Source organism: Coloeus monedula, assembly GCF_965178545.1.
Source record: "Coloeus monedula genome assembly, chromosome: 3".
Taxonomy (NCBI): domain Eukaryota; kingdom Metazoa; phylum Chordata; class Aves; order Passeriformes; family Corvidae; genus Coloeus; species Coloeus monedula.
The window spans coordinates 79606554-79629188 of record NC_138783.1 but is presented as its reverse complement, the minus strand read 5'-3'; the positions used below and the strand labels follow the sequence as shown (position 1 = coordinate 79629188).

The following is a 22635-nucleotide window of genomic DNA, read 5'->3' as shown; positions in this document are numbered from 1 at the left end:
GTTTGGTGGTGGATCCAGCACTTCCTGACCAATGGGGGCAACAGCAGACAAGGTTTTGGTAAATGTGTGTATGGGCACGTCTATACTGTAACAGAAGACAGTACCGTGCAAAACAAGGACAAGTACACATCACATATTAGCAAGCATTAATTGCATAGTCTCCTCTTGCTTGTAGCATCTTGGAAAAGCTGAAGGCCTGTCACCTTGGGAAGGACCCAGTAGCTTTCTCTTGCATGCCTGTGTTCATGCTCAGCTGCAGCTGTGACATGCAGATCCCCTCCAGTTTGGGGGCAGCCAGTAAAAACCCACCAGGGGCTGCTGTGCCAGCATGGGAATGCAGGACAGCTCCACCAGGCACAAAAGCACCAGTATCTTGAAACAAAAATCTAGGCTTGCTGGATTGTGACCTCCCCAGACCAGCATGTAACACCCTCCTAAAGAATAAGGTGTTGGGTAGGGTGATGGCAAAACACTTGGGAGGTTTGCGAGAACCCCAAAGTGGTCAAAAGATTTTAGTGAGGTTTTGTGAAATTCAGGTGGAGATGGGTCCCACCAGCTCCTGGGCCAGGACTGCTCTGTCTTTTTTTTTTTTTTTTTTTCCTGTAGGCAGGACAGACATGGGGAATTCTTTGTTCTGCTTCAGGAACAGACATTCTCTCCTCTCCATCTGGCCTATTCCCAATTATGAGTCATGCAGCCTGGGTTACTGTTTCAGTTAACTAACTTAACATGTGCTGAACCAAAACTTCAGTGTATGGCTCTCCATCCCATGACCATTCGCATGGCTTAGGGGAATGCTGTGTGGACAGGGCACAAAGCCTTCTTCTGTGTGAACTCCAGTCCACCAACACCTCTGTCCAGGTTGGGAGTAGTTGTCCAAACCTCTTGCTGCCTTCAGCTGAAGGAAATGGGTAACTTCAAGGGAATTTTACCTAATTTTGGGATAGATGTGAATGATCTTCCTCTGGAGACACCTCTTTCTGCCCATGGAGGATGTGATAAATCAAGAGCGACAAGTTTATATGTACGGCTCAAATTTTGTGTGCTCTAAAGCTAGAGGAGTCCCACCTAGAACTTGCCTCAGCTGAGACTGGGTTTTTCCTGTGAAGCCTGCTTATCAAACCATGGGTAGGATATGCAGTAAGTACTTGGTTCTGCAAACATCAATGGCCAATGCTTTTCCAGCTGCTCAGGCATCCTCACGACTGAGTCAGATCAGTCAACAATGCTCCTGCCACTCTCTTATTTTCATTTCTTTTGTCACATTCCCAAAAAAATTGTTGTAGCTACCAAGTTTCCAAGTATTCTGTTTGTTGAAGCTTTGCTGGAGACACTGGCTCTCCAATTTGCTTGTGTCAGGCATGATTTCCCTATCTAAGGTTTTTTCCTTTTGAGCTGCAAAGTTAACTTCCTCCTGTTTCACATGAAATACAGATTAGTTTAATTCCTAAGCCTTTGTAATCCAAACAATGACATTTTTAAATTAAACTGGAGCATGGAGAAGAACTGTTTTGCCTCTGCAATGTTCTGAAATGTCTTTAAAATCTGATTCTTTGCTACTTGCAGGTTTAAATCCATTTAAAAAAGGTTAAAAGGGAGTATTATGTTTAAGTTGCATTCCCATTAATTTTAATAGAAATTAATGAATATATCATATATTCATCTACTAAGACAAGTAGGTGATCAGAAGATAAACTTCCAGTTCTGTTGACCATATCAGATTTGCACCTGATTATGCTTTTTAAACATTGTCTCAATGGCACAAACTGTGTCACGAGCTGCATGATGATGACCATGGACATGCCTGCTGCAGCAGGTGAAGGCTCAGTTAATCTGGCAGCCAATGCTATGCCATTTTAGGTTACGAATAAAGTCCCTTCTATCATTAGGTCTGAAGAAATGAAGGATTCTTCATCAAGCAGAGCATTTTTAAGGATAAGGAGTTTTCCTGAGAGATTTGCTTGAACGAAAAGTTTAAATGTTTATTTGGCTCAACTACAGGTGCTTAAAACTAGTTCTGAACTTCTAGCTGGTGTACTGCAGGGGTTTGGTGTTGTGCTTTTTTGGTTGGCTTTGGGTTTTGACTTTATATTTTTCCAAAAACATTGGCTTTTTGCATATTTTTAGATACCAGTCTAGATTGCAGTAAGGGTTAGGTGCTGGAGACATCAAATGTGCATTGTGCAGCACTTGAAGGTCATTTATAGCACTGCTAAAGGGCTCTTGCAAAGGGCAGATAAGAAGTGTGCAGACCTCTGGGGACCAAGATGGGAAAGTGAGAACTGACTCTTGGTTCAGGTAAACTACTGTCATCCCACAGAAGCCTGTGCAGCTTCCGGACCCTGAGTACCTACCCACTCCCACTGAGTCCACGTTGAGCCTGCTTAGGCTGTGGGTTGCAATGAAGAGTGTTAGTCTGGGTTGCACAGCTCTGAGCTCACGTTGTCTGTTACCTCCAGGTGCTCTGCTTTGGCTTCCCTTTGAGCATCTTCTTCATTGTCATCAATGAGTTCTGTGAGCGGTTCTCCTACTATGGCATGAAAGGTATGTCCCTTGTCTCCTTGTGCTGACCATTACCCAGGCCTGACTTGGGTTTGTAACCTGTTGCTTTGTTGTTCTTCCTACAGCTGTGCTCATTTTGTATTTCAAGTATTTCCTGCACTGGGAAGACAACTTTTCCACTGCCATCTACCACACATTTGTTGCTCTGTGTTACTTGACGCCGATCCTTGGAGCAATCATTGCGGACTCTTGGCTGGGAAAATTTAAGTAAGTGCTTCCTTAGAAAGTAACCAAAGATCTTGAAAGCTCACCTGAAATCAGTGTTACTTAAACCACCACCAAAACCAGCAGCTCTCAACAACAGCTTCAGAACTGCTGTTGACTACTCCAGGGTAGTTTGTTTTATTTCACCAAAGCTTGAGCTTTTAATTGATTCAGCTCAGACTTGCAACTGCACTGTGAATCAACAAAAGTTCCAGTTCTGCTAGTTGGTTAAGGGTAGTAGCATGCTTCCCCAGCAGGCTGCATGTTTCTCCTCTCACCTGGACAAAATGTAAGCCAAACTAAGGAGACTATTCACCAAGCTGTGAAAATAGATACTGGAGGTTATAGTTACATAGGACAGTCTCTTTACCTGTTGCAAGTGGCCATTGAAATAGTGAATTTCTGTGTTATCTGGTGTTAAGTGGGCCTTAGAAAAAGTTTTAAAATACTGTGTGATTTCAGAATTGACAGATCCATTAGAGGTCTTACTGAATAGCAATTCTTTCTCTAAATGATGTCTTCTGTATTTTTAACTGCAGGGTAGTTGGTCAGGATAGTAGCACTGAAGTGCTTTGAAATGTAACCAGATTATTTCCGACAGCTTTATCTCACTCTCCTTTACTGATGTTCTGCTTCTAAAAGTATTTACTTTGCCGGAAAAAAAGCGTAATAAAGATTTTATGGAGGGTTATGAGCCATGAATGTGAGCAGACTTGCCAAAGGTCTCCCAGAGATAGAGATGTGCTGTGCAGTCAGCGGCACTGTTGCCTTCTGCTGTAGGGACTGCCCCTGGGAGCCCAGGGCTATCCGTCCCTGTGTGCTCTGTGCAGCTGCTCTGAGCAGTGCAAACTCACTGCAACTAGCTGGATGTCTTACAGATTGCAGGACACATATATTGTGTACTCGCTTGTTTAGATGCTGTGGTTTATTTTTAAAATTTATTTTGGCTTTTACTTGTTTTATCAAGATGAAACTTCGAAGACCTTGCATCTCTTCTCCTTTGGTACTTGGATATGCCAGTGCCGCAACTGAAAAGCCCAGACCTTTAACAGGAGTTTGTTAGGATGGCTTAAACAAGAAAAAACATGCTTTAGGAAACAGCATTAGGGTTTAATGCAAGGTGTCACAAGGAAGGCTTAAACAAGAATTTAAAAAAAAAAAAATTCTATGATGACAAGAGGATGAAGAAGTTATCTAAGCACTGTTAAGCACTCTTAAAGAAGAGACTCAAATCTTCCACAGTTCACGTACTTTGTGTGATGTCTGTCAAAGAGCATGCTGGGACCTGCTCACATTTGTTGAAATTAGTTGTGAAAATCTTGGGGAAAATAGTACAGAAATCACAATTACTTTTTTAAATTGTGTGTCATTAATGCAGTGCCAATTATGTAAGTCTTTGCAGTGGGCTTATAAGCCTCACAAATAAAAACCAGAAGTTTCTCTCCCGATCCGCTCAGGTTCAACTTCAATTGGAAACTTCTTCCCAGGTTGTTGGGAAATTAAAGGAACTATGGAAGCGCTATTCAAAAACCAACCCATTCAACTGTATCTGTTAAATATCATTAAACAGCAGACTCATCGTTGCCCCACTTTATGGATTTTTTTTTTTTTTACTCTGCTACAGGCGAGGGCAATTTTAAGTCAGAGAACAACAACCTTGTTTTAAAGTGAGGGTAACTTGGTCAATGTCCCTGTTGTGTCAGGGTGCTGGTCCAAGCTTGCTGTGAGGATCTCTTGCTTATGTCAGGTAGTCTGATTGTTCTAGGTTTTTGAGCATTGTCCTTCACTGTCATGCCTTGCACTGGGTTTGGGACTACTCCTGAAAACTGGGTTTTAAAATAATTTCACATCATTGCATTGGGTTTCTCCTGCTTTTTCTCCAAACTGGAGACCCACATCTGTTGAACGAAGGTCCACCCAAGGACACAAGTGAATGTGGGTTAAACTACAGCCACGTACTTAAGGTCCAACAAAGTTAAAAGGGAGTATGTTTTTACATACAGAAAAGAGGATTGGACCGTAAAGCCAAGGTGTGGGGGCTGGTGATTACACAATACTACCATCCTAGGCGCCTCCTGGCAGTGAAGTCAGGCTGAAAGCCTGCAGCATGCACTCTTCAGTGCTGCTCTCACTCTGATCTGAGTGTAAAAATGGTGGTACACTTACAGCCGAGGGAGTGGGGGTATAGAGTTGTTGTTCAAAACAGTATTTCAGGACAATTTTCACGTTTGAAGCAGGTTTTTAATTTTTCTTTTTTCTTTACTCCTGCAACAAAAATATAAAATAACATAGAGAATGTTTAATGATACTTAAGTCAGTGTAAATTACATCTTCCAGTGTTGAAGAGAAGTCCATTTATCTTCATCATATAAAAAATATGAAAATGGCATTCTCGAGTTGGTTAGTAAAAAGCCAACCACTGAAGATATTAAAGTATTTCCTGGGACCTGGTGATCCCTATAGAATCCATTTGTCATCTTGCCTTGTTTAATTAAATAAGGCTACCTAAAATAATAATAATGAAAAGAATAGAAATATTGTGGCAGTGGTGTGTGGGCAGATTTTTATAGCAGCTTCTGACAAGTTCAGTCAATAATTTATTGTATCCGCTAATTGTTTTCATTGCCACGAATCTTTAAAATAAGCAAAAGTCTGCATTAGCTGTGTAATTATCTGTGTGCATTTTATGTGTGTAATTGTGTTAACATATCTAAGAAAATGTATCTCCTCTCTTGACAACAGGACCATTGTCTACCTGTCCATTGTCTATACAATTGGGCAGACAGTCTTGTCTGTGGGCTCCATAAATGACCTGACAGATCACAACCGGGATGGCTCTCCCGATAGTGTAGCACTGCACATGTGAGTTGCCTTGTACACCTTTTATTTCCCAGGCTGGTGAAGGATGGGACAACTTAAATTTATGCTACTTGAATTTCAACCACTCTATTACGTATGCTTTGAGAATAAACACAAAACTTTTTTTTTTCTTTTTTCCTTTCTCCTTGTTCCAGTGCTCTGTCAATGATTGGCTTGATCCTTATTGCCCTCGGTACTGGTGGGATCAAACCTTGTGTGTCAGCATTTGGTGGAGATCAGTTTGAAGAAGATCAGGTAACAATGTCTTTCAGATTTTCAGTTATACTGATACTCTAACTAAAGTTTGACTATTATAGTACTCTAATAATATACATATTTAGGCAGGTGCATTACTGCAGGTTTTCCTGGGGAGCTGAAGAAGGAGCTAGTTATTTGTCTTGAACTTTGAAACCAGAGGTGCTGATTTTTTGATCTAGGCTCATCAATGTGGTTCTGGCTAAGCCTTTCTAAACATCTTTCTGTTTTTACTGTAGGAAAAGCAAAGAAGGACCTTCTTTTCTCTCTTTTATTTGTCCATTAATGCTGGAAGTCTCCTATCGACTATAGTCACTCCAAATCTCAGAGGTAAGGTCACATGTTTGTTTACAATTGTTAAACATCAGAAAAGGAGTGTTGGATTGCAGTCCAGTAAGGTTTAAATTAAAATTCTGTTCTCTGACACACTGGCATTATCTAGCAAATAGTCTTCAGTGTGTCATCCAGCTTCTCGGAGATGAGGTACTCTCAAAACAAACCAGTTTAAAACTGGATTTATCCATGTGACAAAATAAATATTTTTTCATATTGTTAAATAAGAAATCTATGTTCTCCTTTGCTTATAAAGAATATCATGATCCTAAACAAAACTGAGCAATTTGCTAACCTATATGCATATGGATTTCTGTGGCAAGCTTGCACAGATGGTGCTGTATGGATGCACTTGCTAGCAGTTTCAAAAGGCTGCTTTTCTCAAAAGAAAGGAAACAGCATGTGAATTCTGGAATAACCCTAAAGCACTGGGCTGAAACTCTGGCCTTTGGATTTCTTGACTGGAAAAGACTCTGTAGAAGACTTTTAGATGTTTGTTTAATGCAAATTCTATCCTTTCCCAAAAAAGGGAGGAGAGATGCATATGGCACAGCGTGTAGTTTACTTCCTTGCTGATACAGGGTGAAAAATACCTTGGAAAAAAAATGACAAATTGAGCTGAGGGAAGTAATAAACTGTTATTTCCTGTAAAGGTTTAACCAGTAGACTAATACAATTTAATCAAGACATGAATTATCCACAAGCTAACATTTTTTTCCAAACCATACTCTCTAATTTTCCTCTTAGAAGAGGTATGGTGAAGAATGTAATAATTTTGTTTAGTCTTTTATTTTATACTGCTAGTAGCTATGTCCATACTCTGAGCATGACTTTAGGATGTGTGCTTGAATTCTATAGAGTCAAATCTGTGACTAATGCCAAGGAGGGGAGGGGGCTGTGACTGGGATGTTTTTTCAACAAGTGACACTTACATTACTAGAATCTTTGTTTATGAACTTATCCCAAAACTTCTGTAATCTAGCTCCTTTCTCACTAAGTACATGCTTTTGACCCTTCTAGTGTAATTCTTCATGTCTCAGTGTAAAACTAGACGTAATTTTCCTGAGAGGCATTAGACTGTTTGGCCTGGAGAAGAGAAGGCAAAGGGGGATTTAATCAAAGTATAAAAATACCTGATGGGAAAGAATGCAGAGGATGGAGCCAGGCTTTTCTCAGTGGATGGTACCCAGGAAACATCAGGAAACACTTTTTCACTCTGAGGGTGACCAAGAACTGGCACAGGCTGCCCAGAGAGGTTGTGGAGTCTCCATCCTTGGAGATGCTCAGAAGCCATCTGGACACAGTCCTAGACAACTACTTCCAGGTAGCCCTAGTTGAGAGGAGCACTTGGACCAGATGATGCCCAGAGGTCCCTTCCAACCTCAACCATTCTGTGACACATAATTCCCCTTTTCAATAATGAAAGATAAGTTGAATACTGATCCTCCACTCTGAGGATGTCAGCAGACAGGTTTGTTGTTTCCCCATGAGTTAACAGTGAATGCAAAGAACAGAAACCACATGGAAAACATCAGCTGTGCTGACTGGGACTTTTATTTGATGTTACTTTTTACTTCAGCTACGGAGTGTGGCATTCATTCCAAACAACGATGCTACCCGCTAGCTTTTGGAGTTCCTGCTATCCTCATGGCTGTTGCCTTGGGTAGGTGAATCTGTTGCCATCCTGTTGCCTCAGTAATTAGATGATAACAATCTCAGAATAATGAAAGTGTGATAGAAATCTCCAGGTATTGACCTCTACCAGTACCTGATCATTTCTGCAATTTTTCACTTAAATTTTTTTCTTGGGTGGGGAGGTGGGTGGGATTAATCTGAAGCACTCGCTTTTACAGAAGAGACTGATTTACTGGGAGAGTCTGATGGGGCTGGGGTGAGACATGAATGTATCTTCAAATTCTATACATGATGTAAATTACTGCCTGTGTTTCTTGGATTACTGTTGTGTACAAATAGATCTTTTGAATATAGGGTAAGAACTCGCAGCAAATGTGTGTTGTGGACATTATCTCTAGTCCAGGATGGTAAACTGTATGAGGTAATTGTCCCTGCACTGGAGGACAATACTGGATATATCAATACTTCTCAAACACCTGCATTTTTACTGGCTGTGTACAGGTCACTCCCTGAGCCTTACTGCTGACCAAGAAACTGGGGGTGCCATGATGTACTACAGTATCCCTCATGGTCCTGGTCCTTCAAGGTCCTGACTGGGAGCCCACCTGGCTACCAGTGACCTCACCTTGCCCATGAGCCCAGCCCAGGTTGGACAGCGGCTGAGGGGGTTTGCCCATGTCCTGCCCTGCATGTGGGACAATGAGGCTGGGCAATGTGCCTGGGCCTGGGAGCACAGGACACCTTGGTGAGTCCTGCAGTTCAGGCAGAGCTTTGTATGTCCCTGTGTGATGTGAGCTGCAGCATCCTGAGCTCCTGAAAAGGAGCTTCTACAGCAAGGCCAGAGTCAAGATCCTAAATGGTCTTTGTTTTTTGACCATTCCTTTAATTGAGATAACCTCCCACTGAGCACTAACCATAAGAGTTTCCAGATTTAGTTTTTTGTCTTGAATAGAAGCAATCTGATCATATTAATTTGGTTTATCTTACTGTATGATAGCATGTGAATAGGCAATTTCTTAGGAGGCTTATTCCCACCCTGGTTTAACTCCTTGACTTAGTTTCCATACCAAAATATTTGTTACTATTTTAATTTAATCCTGAGTTGATTTTGGTTTCTGTTTGCCTATTGTAGTTGTGTTTGTAATTGGAAGCAAAATGTACAAGAAAGTTAAACCGCAAGGAAATGTAATGCTTCAGGTTTCCAAATGTGTTGGGGTAAGTACTGCTTACATTCCCCAAATCCTTGGCAGCAATTCTTAAAAGTGTTCTGTAAATGTGCCTAAATCAGAAATCTGTCTTAATATGAGGAAAGTTTCTGAAGATTTTTACTTTATTACAGAAGGCTTCTTACTGACACCTCCAGATTTAGACTGTCTTTTTATGCATATCTTGATTTATGTGTGAGTTTATACGCAAACGAAACAAAATAAGGTGTCAGTGTTATGTAAAAGCTTATCCCAGCTTCTGGGAATCATTCCCTCCGCATTTGTGCACCTTTATGCAGAAAGAGACAAACGTGCCTTGAGCTGAGTCAAGAGCAGAGCTATCAGTACATCGTATCATCAAAGACTTATTCCTTATTAAAAGATTGTTTATTTACAATGCAGAGGTTTATTGGTCCCCACTGTATTAAGGAAGTTTGGGGGGTTGCACATCAGTGTCATCCTGCAAGGAAAGGAGTGAAATCTACATAAAAAGCACAGCATGCCCCAACTTTGCAGTGCCTCAACTTTGAGATCAGATTTATTCTTGGATAAGCTTCTTCATTATCCATACAGATCTGATAGCTTTATACAGCCCAGCCTATTACCTATCTTGTAAGCACTGTCAAAACCAAATCTCTGTAGGTGACTTTGGCCATTGCTTAGAGTGCTGCTCCTAAGGCCCAGCTCAGCCTTGCATGTTATAATGTGCAGAAAATCTCAGGAGTTCTTTGGGACTATATTTGTGTATATTCAATGTCAGGGTGTGAGACGTAGTTACAAGATGCAGCTTCTCACAGTAAAATGTCTTCCTACAGCCATTCAGCTCTGAAAACCTGTGTATATGACACTACTCTATTTGTTGTACATAAGTAAGTCTGAAGAGGGCAGATCTTGCAGCTCCTAACAGCAACCCACGCTGAGAGAGACTGCTCTGAGCTGTTTGGTCCACCTAACCCCAAGTGCATGCTCTGCTGGATATGCAGTGTAAGGCCTTAAAAACAATATTCCCCTAGATGATTGGAGCAGTTAACAGAAGTCAAGTCACCTTTAGCAGCCTCTAAACCCAAGAAGCCAGGAGCATCATCTCTAATGACAAAACAGTTCATTGCGTTTTAAATATTTGTAATGACATTAAGCATAATTCTGTCTTTCCTCAGTTTGCCATCAAAAACAGGTTTCAGCATCGCAGCAAGGAGTTCCCCAAGAGAGAGCACTGGCTAGACTGGGCAAGTGAGAAGTATGATGTAAGTACTCCGAGAGCCTCCTCTGCTCTGACATCCCCTGACCCTCAGCTTCTCTGTCTGCTCTGATCCATTGCCTCATGCATTGGGAAGATAGTTTTGGGCCTCTGGATCATTCAGTAGCTGATTTGGCCAAACTTCCGTGCTCTTGTGGCATTGCAGGTTATCACCTCAGCTCCTTGGGAGAAAGCAGAGCTGTGTGAGTCAATGCTCTGTGTAATCATAGGCTGTCCAGGGAAATTCAAGGGAGATGAAGAAAAGACTTTCCCTCGCCAAACAAATACAAACATTTAAGGGTTTTGGTTAGGAAAACAGCAGGCATTATCTTTCCTTCTCAACTTCCTGTATCTCATGGTGAACTGGCCTCAAACGAAATACGCTGGTGTAATGACTACAGAGGGGAAAAGGGAAATGGTGCTGCCTGTCATGGTCAATGCACAGGGCCATAATACTTGTCTTGGTATGAAACATCAGATTTATGCTTTGGAATTTCAGTTTAAGTGGCTAAACACTGCATCCTCTCCAGCCTCAGTATGATTTCTCATCATGACTCTCAAAGCCATGTATCCCATAGTTCCCAACTTGTCCCTTGCCTACTATCCACTCTACCCAGTTGTCAATGGCAGCACAAACCATCGCCTGCCACCTTTATCTTCCTTTTGCCTGTATGCTTTCTTCCTATGTGAAATTCCTCAGTTGCCTATCGTTCAAATGCCTCCTTCCTAGAAAAATAACATGGCACCTAAGTGCTGGATCTCATGCTGCCATCAGTGTGCATGCGAAGAGGCTCAGGTCTCTCTGAGTGACCTTTAACCAGCAGCCCTTCCCACACACACACAAGCAGACTTTGTACTATTTTAACAGAGATCATCAGATGTACCCACAACATGCAAAGCCTAATGTGTGGGTAAACATGACATGATGGGTCTTTACCTGTTGCTGTGATGTGAGTAGCAGTCTGAATTTCTATTTTTCCCCCCTTCTTTTTTTTTAAACCAATTCCTCTTGTGTAATTTTTACTTTCTGCAGAAACAACTGATTGCTCAGACTAAGATGGTGTTGAAGGTGCTTTTCCTTTACATCCCTCTCCCCATGTTCTGGGCGCTTTTTGACCAGCAGGTAAAGTAGAAATTGTTTGGCTTGGTAATTACATCTGTACCATGTCACTCTACGTACTCTGAAGTCACCAGACATAAAACGTGCCTATGGGAGTGTGGAAAAACAAATTCTTTATCCTGGTTTTATTGCAAAAGACTAGTTCCTGAATCACATCAGTACAGGATGATCTGCAGGCAGGGGCAATCTCAATTTATCTGAGCACACCCAGGACAGATTCAGTGACAGGCCTCTCCAAATCTTGTATCAGCCTGGGACTAGGCATGAAACAGTAATTTAAAGCTTTCTTAGCGCTAATGTTTCTTTAATTGTCAGTTGTCAGATGAAATTTAGGGTCCTAGTGTAAATGATCTGGAGAACCAGGGTTCAAATTATCTGAATACCAGTTTGCTTAATCACTCATACCTTGTTATAAATACCTTACACCTTCAAGCAGAAGTATAAGCCTATAATTCCCATTCACTTGGTGGACTGGGTGCTCAAGACTCAAAAAAGCAACACTCAGCTTAACTCATAGTTAAGCACTGAAGTATGAATTTAGGAAGATGCTTGAGGAGAACCAGGGGTTGAAAGCCTCATCCAAGTCAGATAGTAGGAAGTTTGGTCCAGACTCCCTGTATCCTACTGGTTCAGTCTAGTGCCCGTGAGCTGTAGCTGTCAGTGTGACCTGTTCCAATTAGGCAGCTCTGCTATAAATTCAGAGGTCAATACTCATTACATGGGTCATAACTCACATCTCGGACAGTGGGGTGTCGCGGGTGGCTGAAGGCTCTCGCCACAGATGCAGCGGTAGCGTTCTTGTCTCATCCTGGGCTCAGGCCTAAAGTTAGCCCCACTTGTCCCAACTACAGGCAGGTTTTTGGGGCACAGGGCTCCAGGCAGATCAAGCCCTGGCTTGGCCGGTGGGGGTGTGAAGGAAGGCTGGACAAGTGGGAGGTGTGGGCTGCTTGGGCTCAGGCTGGCGGCACACGGGCCCCAGGGTGGCTTCTGTGCACAGCACGCGGCAGTGCCCTGCACAGGATGTCCCTGCCCTCTCTCCAGCTGATTTCTGCATCTAAGTTATTTTCTGCTGTATTTCACAAAATGAGTAAATGAACTGGAATGGGCCATGAGACTCACTTTGTTCAAATGTTTACATTGCAGAGTAAGAATACTCCCATAGCAAGCTAGCTTTACTTTTTGTTCCATTGCATGTCTTTTCCAACACTTGACTTATGCAAACAATTCAAAATAAACTTTAGAACATTGATTTACTGTGACATCTAATTTTTTCTTCTCTTATTAAGGGGTCAAGATGGACGCTGCAAGCCACAGCAATGAATGGGGATTTTGTAGGTTACTTTTTATTCCTTTTTTTTTAATTAACACTTTTCAGATGAGTTTTATTTGTTGCCACAGTATTAAAAACTATTTATTTTTTTCTTCACCAGGGTATTCAAGTTCAACCAGACCAAATGCAGGTACATTAATTTTCTATGTTCCAATTTCAAGTACTTCTGAAAGATTATGTACATCTTGCCCTTACTTAAAAAAAGCACTTTGAGAAATACTGATTTTTTTTCTCATGTTCATCTTCCCCAGATTGTGAATCCAATCCTGATTGTTATAATGGTCCCAGTTGTAGACTATTTGGTTTATCCTTTAATCAAGAAATGCAAGATCAATTTTACGTAAGTTGATGTCTTTATCTGACTTCAAGAGAGGCTCATTTTAATGATTTGTTTAACTGGCTCTTCCAGCCCTAATGAAACAAGAGCAAGCAGTCAGCTAAGGAGGAAATAGAAGTGTATTTTAAATGGGTTAATATTTTAAAGAAATGAAAATATAAAAAACCCAGAATACTCCAATTGGTATGGAGAGGCAGCACAGATTAGAAGAGGAGAAGCTAATAGTAAAGTAACAATGTTTTTCAATTAGGGACAAAATCTTTTGATTGCAAGAAAGATGATCTTGATTGTTTTCCATATCCCCCATGTCTACCCCCTCTCCCTCCTGAAGAATAGGGAATAGAAATACAACATACATCCTTAGCATTTGTCAAATTTTGGGCTTAAAAGTAACTGAGACACAAGATGTTTGCTCTTCAGTCTCAGCTGGGAGTCTGGCTCACTGGATACTTCTAGGTGGAGCTTGGGGGGCATTACACATTACTTTTCAGTGTTGGTAATGAAGTGGCTAGCACTTGCAAGAGTGCTTGGAGAGGCAGAAGAGAATACGGTTCTGAAAACAATTTTCAGAGAGCTACGGTGCAATGCTGTTTTTCCATATAGCTCTGAAAAATCTTGGGTGTGTTCTGTGCTGGAAATACTGTCATTCATTTGTGGACATTCTACACTGGATAAATGATGCCACAAATGAAATATTTACTCTAAATCTATCCTTACAGCTTAATTGAATCCCAGTAGATGTCTCCTAATTCAACAAATTTCCCTGACTGTTTTTGTTCAATCTTGTTTAAACATAGCAATATGGAGACAAGTTGTTAGTCTTTTTTTAAAGGCATATCTTCTTGTCTCTTTCTTACCACTAACAACGGTACTGGATTGGGTTTTTTACTTCCTGCAAGAACAGATTTTTTCAGGAACCTGATAATTATGGTCAGTCAATGTTTGAGCCCAGCAGATGCAGAGTAACAGGTTAAGATGCTGCAGGAAAGATGTATTTCCTGACAGTGTAACTATGAATTGAGAGGTACCCAGCTTAGCAGAACACTTTCTGTAAGAACATCAGTCCTTCAAATGGTGATAATGTGCTACCTGTGGCCATTTGAGTTTCCCAGAGTGGAAAGAAAACAAGCAGCTGAAGCTTTGAATTACCATTTCTCTTAAATCTCTCGTGTCCTTTGTTGTACTAGGCCCCTGAGGAAGATGACTGTGGGGATGTTCCTCGCTTCTATGGCTTTTGTTGCTGCTGCCCTTGTGCAGGTGCAAATAGATGTAAGTTCAGCCACATGCGAGTATTTACTATTAATATTTAGCTGTTACTTGTTAATTCAGGAAAAAAAGGTGTGCTTAAGGGGAAACTGAACCAGAAAGAAGACTCCTAAATTTGGAGCCAATCATATAAGCATAGAAGTAGCAGGAATGGAACTATATTGCAATACTGTGGTTAGCATAGTAAAATTGACTAGCAACAAACACCATCCTGCAAAACATCACATTGAAGTTAATGTAAATCATGCATGAAAGGCAATATCAATCTTTAAACTGAGACTAAAAGCTGGAAACTAGACATTTGCTTGGCCTACCAGAGGGTTGCTTTGCATGTTTGACCTCTTCTGGTATTTAAACCGGAGGTGAAGTGTGACAGTCTGGGAAGCATCATCACAGCATGAGCAATGATGACACTTGTCGAAGGAAGGATTTGTCTCCCCTAACCTTCCTTGCCCCAAAGGGAGGTGCCATGCCTGAACCAGATTAAGCTTTCCCCTGTAGCTGGAATATTGCAAACCTCTGGGCAACGATCCATTGCATCCCAAGATCTGAATAGCTGTCTAGAGGTGTCTGTTGTGGACAAGAGACTTCTTTCCTAAGGCAGCTTGTGAGACAAGTAAAAATCCTGATTCAAGTTTCATCCCTCAGACAATCACATATCAGCAGGCAAATGCCAATCTTCAACATGAAAAAACAAAGATTACAGTAATTATAGCAATTTTTTCCATGTGACTTAGGGCACTGATTTTACTTTTTTTTCTGTCCTGTAGAAAACCTATCCTGTTTTCCCTGCAGCTGCGCAAACTCAAGTCAGATTAATAAATCTAGGTGATGCTCCTGCAACGGTTCAGTTCCAGCCTCAGCTTCAGACTGCGGTTGTAGCACCTAATGAGGCGGTAAGTAAGGGCAGATAAGAAATATTTAAAAATTAATTAAAATTAATTAAAACTAAAAAAAATCTGATGGAGTAAGTCAAAGTCATTCTTAACTGATGGTTCAAAATTGATTATTTTCTCGGACTTTTTTACTCTAATAATTAAAATGATTTTTTTCTTTGTATTGTGGAATGAATTGTTACTGAAAACACAGTGAGTAATAAAATGGTAACTATGTCAGTGTTTGATGTATTACTAGTTTGTTTTGACAAGACTGGGTTTTTTTCCAAGAAGCTTTCAAAAACTTAACAGTGACTTGGAACTAGCTGAAAATTTCCCTCTTGCTAAAAAGATTCAATTTCTTAAGAGCAATCCTTTTCTTCAGCAACTGTCCATTCAGCTCTAGTGAGTCACTGCTATTACAGTGAGGGATGGCTTACCTGAACAGGGAGCTTCTTCTGTGGCTACATCACACGTTAAGCTTCAGATTTTGCTGCCGAAGAACTTCTTCAGGTTCTCATAGAGCATAGCATTGGTAGTTCTATTGACAGCAAAATGTGGTGCCTCTGATGGATGTTTTTGATAAGGGATGTTAGGAAGTGTGTTCTCTGATAGCCTGCAGTTCTGTTTCCTTTGAAGAGGAAAGCTCCTACTCCAACCTCCTCCAAATTTGCCTCACATGGAAGCAGAGGTGTGAGGAGAAGATAAGGGCACCCAAACTGTATACTGACAGGGTCTTGATGTAACCATGGTGCATACCTGAAAATGAAAGGTATAGAATGCTCTATTCCCTGTTACAGACATTTTATAATCCAGATGTGGATTATAAAGTGCTTTTGATAATCCTATAAAACAAAAGGCTTATTTTAGTGTAGCACTAATGTGTTTATTAATGGCTTAAGTATTTTATGTTGATTAAATGTGTTTTGAATATTTAAAACATGTCACTTCTTCTTTTTGGAAAATACTGCATCGCAGCTTATGCTGGTGCCACCTGTGTGGCTAAATAGAATTTTATTTGATGGTCATGGTAAGCCTGATTTATCTGGAGCAAGAAATAGGAAAATATAACAGCTATTCCATAATGCTTGTGGCAAGCTCATGTAACTCTGAAGCTTGAGTGACAAATTAAATTAATAAAAAATAATGATCAAATGGCATTAATGCTTGATGTAGAAAACCTAACAAAAATGAAAGTTAGGGAATGTTCATGATCTCTGGCACTTCAGAAATAACACGTGTGTAAACTTCTGACCCTCCCCAGAGCCCATAACATTCTCACAAAAGTGTAGACAAATATGCAGTTGCACAGAAGCCCATGGCAATTTGTTTCTCTTTGTAGACTCCCTACATGACATTTGAGAGTTCTAAGCTGAAATCATTAAACATAATGTCTGCATCTCAAAATAAAACTGAGCTTTTGAATCTGCTAGATGGAGAACGCTACACTTTCGCATTTAAAGGGAATGGATCTGTCATCAATTCCCATTTGGTAAGTCTGCTTATTTCTTAAGACATACATCAGTGTTTTGACCGCTATCTGTGTGGAGTGTGTGAAGCCCAGAGGACAAGCTCTGGATGGCTTTTATCCTTTGTCTTGTTTTCTGTCTCTCCTTGTCTCTGCTGTACCAGTAAGGCTGGTGGGCGGTAGAGAGTACACCAGGATGTAATTTTTAAAAAGTTACCGATTTATTATTTACCTTGACAACTATCCTTTCACCAAGACTTAGATGCATGATCATACAGTGCTTTCTAGTAGATGTGTGTGTGCTAGTAGGATCCTAAAGAGGAAGATCTGGAGTCCTGCTCTGAAACCTCTGTTAATTCCCACTGCTGTGTAATAGTACATATTTAAGCTGTTCTCTGATGCCATCGACATAGCTTGATAATGGTCTCTTCCACCAGATATGGGACAATGTTACATCAAAACCAGAAGAAGGAAAAAATCTCATCAGGTAGAGGTTTTTTTGTGTCAAAATTTTGACAGTAGTGTGACTGTCTCTTCATTCTTTCTTTGGGTGGACTCTTGTTGAACATAGTTTTCTATACTGTAGGAACACACCTCTTGCTGGACACGTCACTTGATGTTTTAGGGGATGTTATGACTTCTGAGTCGTGATCCACTTAAGTTGTCTTGCACACCTCCTTTGGGTGTAATTTAGCTAAAAATGGAATTCATTCCATTGCCTAGACTTTTTTACTGGACAAATGGCATAAATTACATATCTATACCTCCTTTTTAATCTTGGATAAGAAGTATCTTCCTACTTCTGCCTTCTCTGCTTTTCTTCTACATCTCCCACTTGCAGATGCATCACCTACTGGTTGTAGCATCAGCTTGCTTTTGGTGTTCTCCTAAGGTAGTGGGCTGATGGGGGTCTAACTTGCTTTTTGTATTAACTACAGTTTAAGAGATTAAGAGTTCTTTCCAAAATGTTAACTGATTTAAAAAAAAAAAGTGTTACATGAGTAGACTTGATACTTGTTGTGCTGCCCAAATATAATTAAAAGTAAAACCTGTACTCTTTGACTTACGCATGTTTTGTGTAGTATTTAATCACTCTTCCATTTTAAAGGTTCATAAACAATTACCCTTCTCCTGTCAATGTTACTATGGATAACATGGCTTTTGGAGTACTGAGTCCTCTTTCTGTCAGTAATTACAGCGTCATTACAAAACAAGACAAGTAAGCATTTTCTTTTACCCTAATTTAATCTCTTAGATATACTTGTCCTTGGGAGAAGGGCACAGAGCTTTTTTAAAATGTGTAATACACACAATTGATTACACCTATGGTCTGAACTGTGGGGTCTGGGTTTTCTTCTTTTTCAGGTCATTTACCATTAGCGCTTCAATGCCTCTGGCCACTTGTACAGTTCTTTCAAAGACGTTTGGATATGGCAGTGCCTATACCATTTCAGTTAATGATGTGAGTTGCCACTGTTGTTGGATGGACAATATAGAATTACTTTCCGTGTTGATACTTTCCTTTAATGAAAAAAACACTTGCAGAATTATTCCCCTTGTCTTTAATTGTATATATGAGATGGAATTCTCCTATGTTAAACAGGAACATAAAACCATTGTTAAGTATAAAAATAATGATGGTTATGATAATAGCAATGCAAGAATTCATGGTCACCACTAATGGCCCTAAATCTTTAGCCCTGTTAGACACTACAGATTTGCACAGAGTCGGCTGTAAAAAAATTCTGCTTTACGACTAGGTATGCAGAGCTTCATATGCAACATTTATTATTTACTCTGAACTTTCTATATGCTTATAGAACAGCTTAGAATGCCTTTACTGTGCACACTCATTATTACTGCTCCTAATATGCTATTTTCATTTCCAGTGTACTGGCTCCCATCTTAATGTAACATACTTCGAAGATATTGCACCAAATACAGTCCATATGGCTTGGCAGATTCCTCAGTATTTTCTTCTTACATGTGGAGAAGTAGTGTTCTCTGTCACTGGGCTGGAGTTTTCATACTCACAGGTAGGTATTTCTCTTCTTGTGTTAAGCACCTTGGTGCAAGTTAACATCTTCTGTGACCTCTTGTTTTTAAGTGATGGTTCTGTGCTGCTGCTTTGATCAGCTGTATTCCTCACAGCCCCCTAGTAGGACTGTATAGGCTGATGCAAGTTGGTCCTGTTTCACTAGGATTTGGTGTTTTCCATGAAGCTATGCTGAATTCTGTCATTTGAAGACTTGACTACCAGTCTTCAAATTTCCTTCTCGCATGTATCTTTCCTTTGAAAATAAGTGCAACTGTCCTGCTGCAGTAAAACCAAACTGGAGAGCTCTCAAATGTAAAACCAGGAAGTCCTGACATCTTATCTCCACACCAGGTTACTCCATACAGCCTTTATTAGCAGTTTAGTTATACACTTTTAATTCCTTTGTCTTCTGACTCCAGTTTATTAGCTGTGTGTATTTCTTCTCTTAATTCGGAATCTAGAAACTGCAGTGATGGGAATGTTGTGAGGCATGGCTTGCTAGGTGATGCACTCAATTTTTCATGTTATGTGTGCCACGTGTTACTGAGATGTGAAATACGCCTGTTAGTTCCTCAGTGTGTATAAAGTAAAAGGTGTTATAGTCAGTGTGCTAGTGGTCTCTTGTTCCTCAAAGCCTTCTCCAGACCCGTTTAGCTCTCAAGCAATTTTTAATGTCAAAAAATAAACACACAAAAAACCCCAACTGCCTCCAAAACCTCCCAAACCAAGAAATCCTCTTCCCTGCAGAGAAACAGCCTTCATTATAAGGTAAAGAATGCAGTAAATGCATCATAAAATAAGTGATAACACCGAAACTCAAATGTCTGTCTCTGCAGGCCCCGTCTAACATGAAGTCAGTGCTGCAGGCAGGATGGCTGCTGACTGTGGCTGTTGGTAACATAATTGTCCTTATCGTGGCTGGGGCATCCAAACTTGACAAGCAGGTAAGCATGCAAGCAGTAGGTGTGCTATTATGTTACACTGTGAGAAAGCAGTTCTAATCCAGGGGGGAATCGTGGCAGATAATACAAATAGTTCTTCAGCAAAGGTTTCCACTTGCCTAGCGTTTGCCATCCTTAACTCTTGCTGTCAGGCTCCTTTGCTTGCAAGCAGCAGTTTCTAGAGTCTCTGCAGTAAATTTCTTCTCATGGTGTAGAAAGTCTGTGAACTTTTGAGCTGAAATTCTGCATTAATAGAATCAAAGCCTACCAAAATTCTGTTAATTGATAATGAGCCTTCACCTGCATACCACAGCCTTGCCACATCCCTTCTTCTGGCTCCACTGGTTTCATGCCTCATTATTTGGGGCATTAAAACTGTGGCTATCCTGGTAAAGAGCACTCGTACAAGACTTTTTGTTCATTAGTGGTGCTCAGTAATGAATTAAAACGGCTCTCTGAGAGAGGGAAGAGCTTGTCTCTGAAATAGGTCTGGCAGTCCCCAACTTCAGCTAAATTAAATCAGAAAGAACATGAAACAGAGATGTTGAGGCTTTTCAGGTAGGGTTTCTGGTCTTGATCTCTGCCCACATTTGTGGTCAGTAGGTCAGCAGTAAAAATGTCTAAGTGGAAGCAGAACCAGTGCCAGCCTGGTTTAGTGAGATTATCTGACCAAAAGGAGGGGGCTGAGTTTCCTTCTCAGTCTTTCATTCAATTCCCTGTTCCTCCAGGAAAAGGATGTTACAGAATTCTTCAGCATTCACAGAACTTTTGTCTTTTCAGTGAAGATAGAATAGCTGAAAGAGCCTCAATTCTGAGTTGCTTTAATATGTATTGTATGTATTAACACTTAGTCCGGTAAGCCATGTGATACTTGTTATGATACTTGTTTCACATTCTGAGTTTACTTCCTGAAAATACTAAAATGGTGTAATACTCTTGACAAATGAATATTGATGGATGAATTCTGCTTTTTTTTTTTACAGTGGGCAGAGTATGTGCTGTTTGCTGCCTTGCTGTTGGTAGTTTGCGTCATCTTTGCTATCATGGCTTCTTTTTATACCTATGTTGATCCAAATGAGATTGAAGCCCAGTTCAGTGAGGAAAAAAAGGGAGACGACAAGAAGGATCAAGATGACAATGAAAAGGAAGCTGAAGCTGATTCTCGAATGTAAAAGCTGTACTCAAGGAGTGTCTGTAAATGATGGAAATCCTGTTCACTCTCCCTGCAGTCAGAGGAATCAGGGTATCAGTAATCACACCTCTGGATTATATGTCTTGTGAGAGACACTATGCAAAACTGTTTGAGTTTAAAGTGAAGCCTCCCTAGGGAAGCAATAGGAAAATATTAGTCTCTCTCTTGTACTGAATGTGGGATCCTGAAGAAACTCCAGCAGAATTTGCACTCTTAATGTACCTCAGTCTTAAATGTTATAGCATTAGAATATTTAAATTAGACTTGGAACTATTGGACCCTGTGAAAAGAAGTATTTTTATACTGCATTTCAATTTTATATCATGAAAGAAACAAGACTTGTCAAGAAAAAGCAATGGAAACCAAGCTCTCTGCATGATCTCTCTCGCATCACTGTTACTTGAAAGCAGCAGGTCACATGTGCCTTAAATTCTTTTATACTTCCTTACAGATAATGGGAGCAAAGCTCTGGCAGTGATCGAATTAAAATATTGTCTGTATTCCAAGTGGCAGTAACTTGGACATGGATGTAGTGCTTTATCTGCCTGTTAACTACCCATTTAACTCCTATTATGTCTTTAATTAATAGTAGAAGCGTCCACTCAGGTAGACTGATAACAGCAAATGACCTTTGGAACAAGCAAGAGCAATAAAACTTGTGTTATAACAAAATAAGGAAAGTGTTTTAAGAATATGGCTTACAGTTGCATGTTAACAAAACTCGATACCACCTCTCTGCTACCTTTGTGTACAGGCTCCCTCACTTAAAGCTAATGGATCAGTGCTGGTCTTCTCTGTCTTAATATACCCTAACACCTACCAAATTTATGCTAGGGGAGACTACATTTTGCTGCTTAGCAGGACCTGCTCCTGTAGTCCTGTGCTCCATGTAATGGAGTGCCAGTGATCTGCATATTGTTTTGGTAATTCTTGTTTTTTAAGGTCTACATGCTACACTTTTCCCACCAGCTTGGACTCACTGGCCCCTCCAGTACCCTGGCCAGACTTTCAGCTGCTTTGATACCTGTCTTCCAATACTCTTATCCTATTTTAGAGCAATTCTATTTTGGTATTTTCAAGTGGTGACACAGACATCCGTATTCAAGCAATTGGGTGCTTTGCTCGCACTGCGGGTGCACGGGCCCCTGTGATCCCTGTTCCCACTGGAGCTGCTGGCACCTAGGTGTCCATGTGCACAGAGTCCCTCACCCATGAAGACAGTTACAAATGGAGTTTGAGAAGACAAGTCCAAGGCACTCTTTGCTTGTGTTAGAGGTAGTTCTGTTATCCCATAGGCAGTAATCCCCTCTTGGTCTCTAGGGTCATCTGGGGATAACCTTTCCTATGGATTTGAGATACACATGTCCCCCAGCCAATGGAACTGAGGGTCTCCTGTAACAGCCACAGGAGCATCTGGCTCTCGGTCACTCTCTGAGGAGTTAAGGGAGTTTTATACCAGCTTATTTATGGCAGACTAGCCAGCTTTTCTTCTGCCATGTAAGTGAGGCAAAATAAATTATCTCCTAACTGTATCCCAACAGAATAGCATCTTCTGCTTACTGCTTTGTCCATGCCAGGTGAAATGTTTATTTAGCATTTTAACATTACCTTTTTTCCCATTTGGAATAGAGGTCATGTGTCTAGTTTTTATACCATAAGCTGTTGGAACTTCATGCTTTAGCAAGCCCAGTAACTTGTCTACAACATGATGGATGTGGCTTATGGTTAGAAAGCCAATAATACTGTAAAATTAGATGGGGAACTTTTCTGATGAGATG

General features: G+C 40.6%; 1 protein-coding gene across 1 annotated transcript in view; it reads left to right on the top strand.

The window, feature by feature from the left end:
- The window catches only part of SLC15A1 (solute carrier family 15 member 1), a gene marked incomplete at both ends in the record, with an annotated part of 33025 nt that extends 12188 nt beyond the window's left edge, over window positions 1–20837 (top strand). Inside the window, 21 exons of the mRNA XM_082277827.1 lie at window positions 2460–2544; window positions 2628–2769; window positions 5509–5628; window positions 5781–5880; window positions 6120–6210; window positions 7793–7876; window positions 8981–9063; window positions 10211–10297; window positions 11324–11413; window positions 12697–12741; window positions 12841–12870; window positions 12992–13080; window positions 14265–14346; window positions 15114–15239; window positions 16561–16710; window positions 17124–17173; window positions 17795–17905; window positions 18052–18148; window positions 18576–18722; window positions 19561–19668; window positions 20649–20837. Of these exons, the coding sequence (XP_082133953.1) occupies window positions 2460–2544; window positions 2628–2769; window positions 5509–5628; window positions 5781–5880; window positions 6120–6210; window positions 7793–7876; window positions 8981–9063; window positions 10211–10297; window positions 11324–11413; window positions 12697–12741; window positions 12841–12870; window positions 12992–13080; window positions 14265–14346; window positions 15114–15239; window positions 16561–16710; window positions 17124–17173; window positions 17795–17905; window positions 18052–18148; window positions 18576–18722; window positions 19561–19668; window positions 20649–20837 (2106 nt within the window). The remainder of the gene's footprint in view (window positions 1–2459; window positions 2545–2627; window positions 2770–5508; window positions 5629–5780; window positions 5881–6119; window positions 6211–7792; window positions 7877–8980; window positions 9064–10210; window positions 10298–11323; window positions 11414–12696; window positions 12742–12840; window positions 12871–12991; window positions 13081–14264; window positions 14347–15113; window positions 15240–16560; window positions 16711–17123; window positions 17174–17794; window positions 17906–18051; window positions 18149–18575; window positions 18723–19560; window positions 19669–20648) is intronic.
- Between the last annotated feature and the right edge of the window lie 1798 nt (window positions 20838–22635).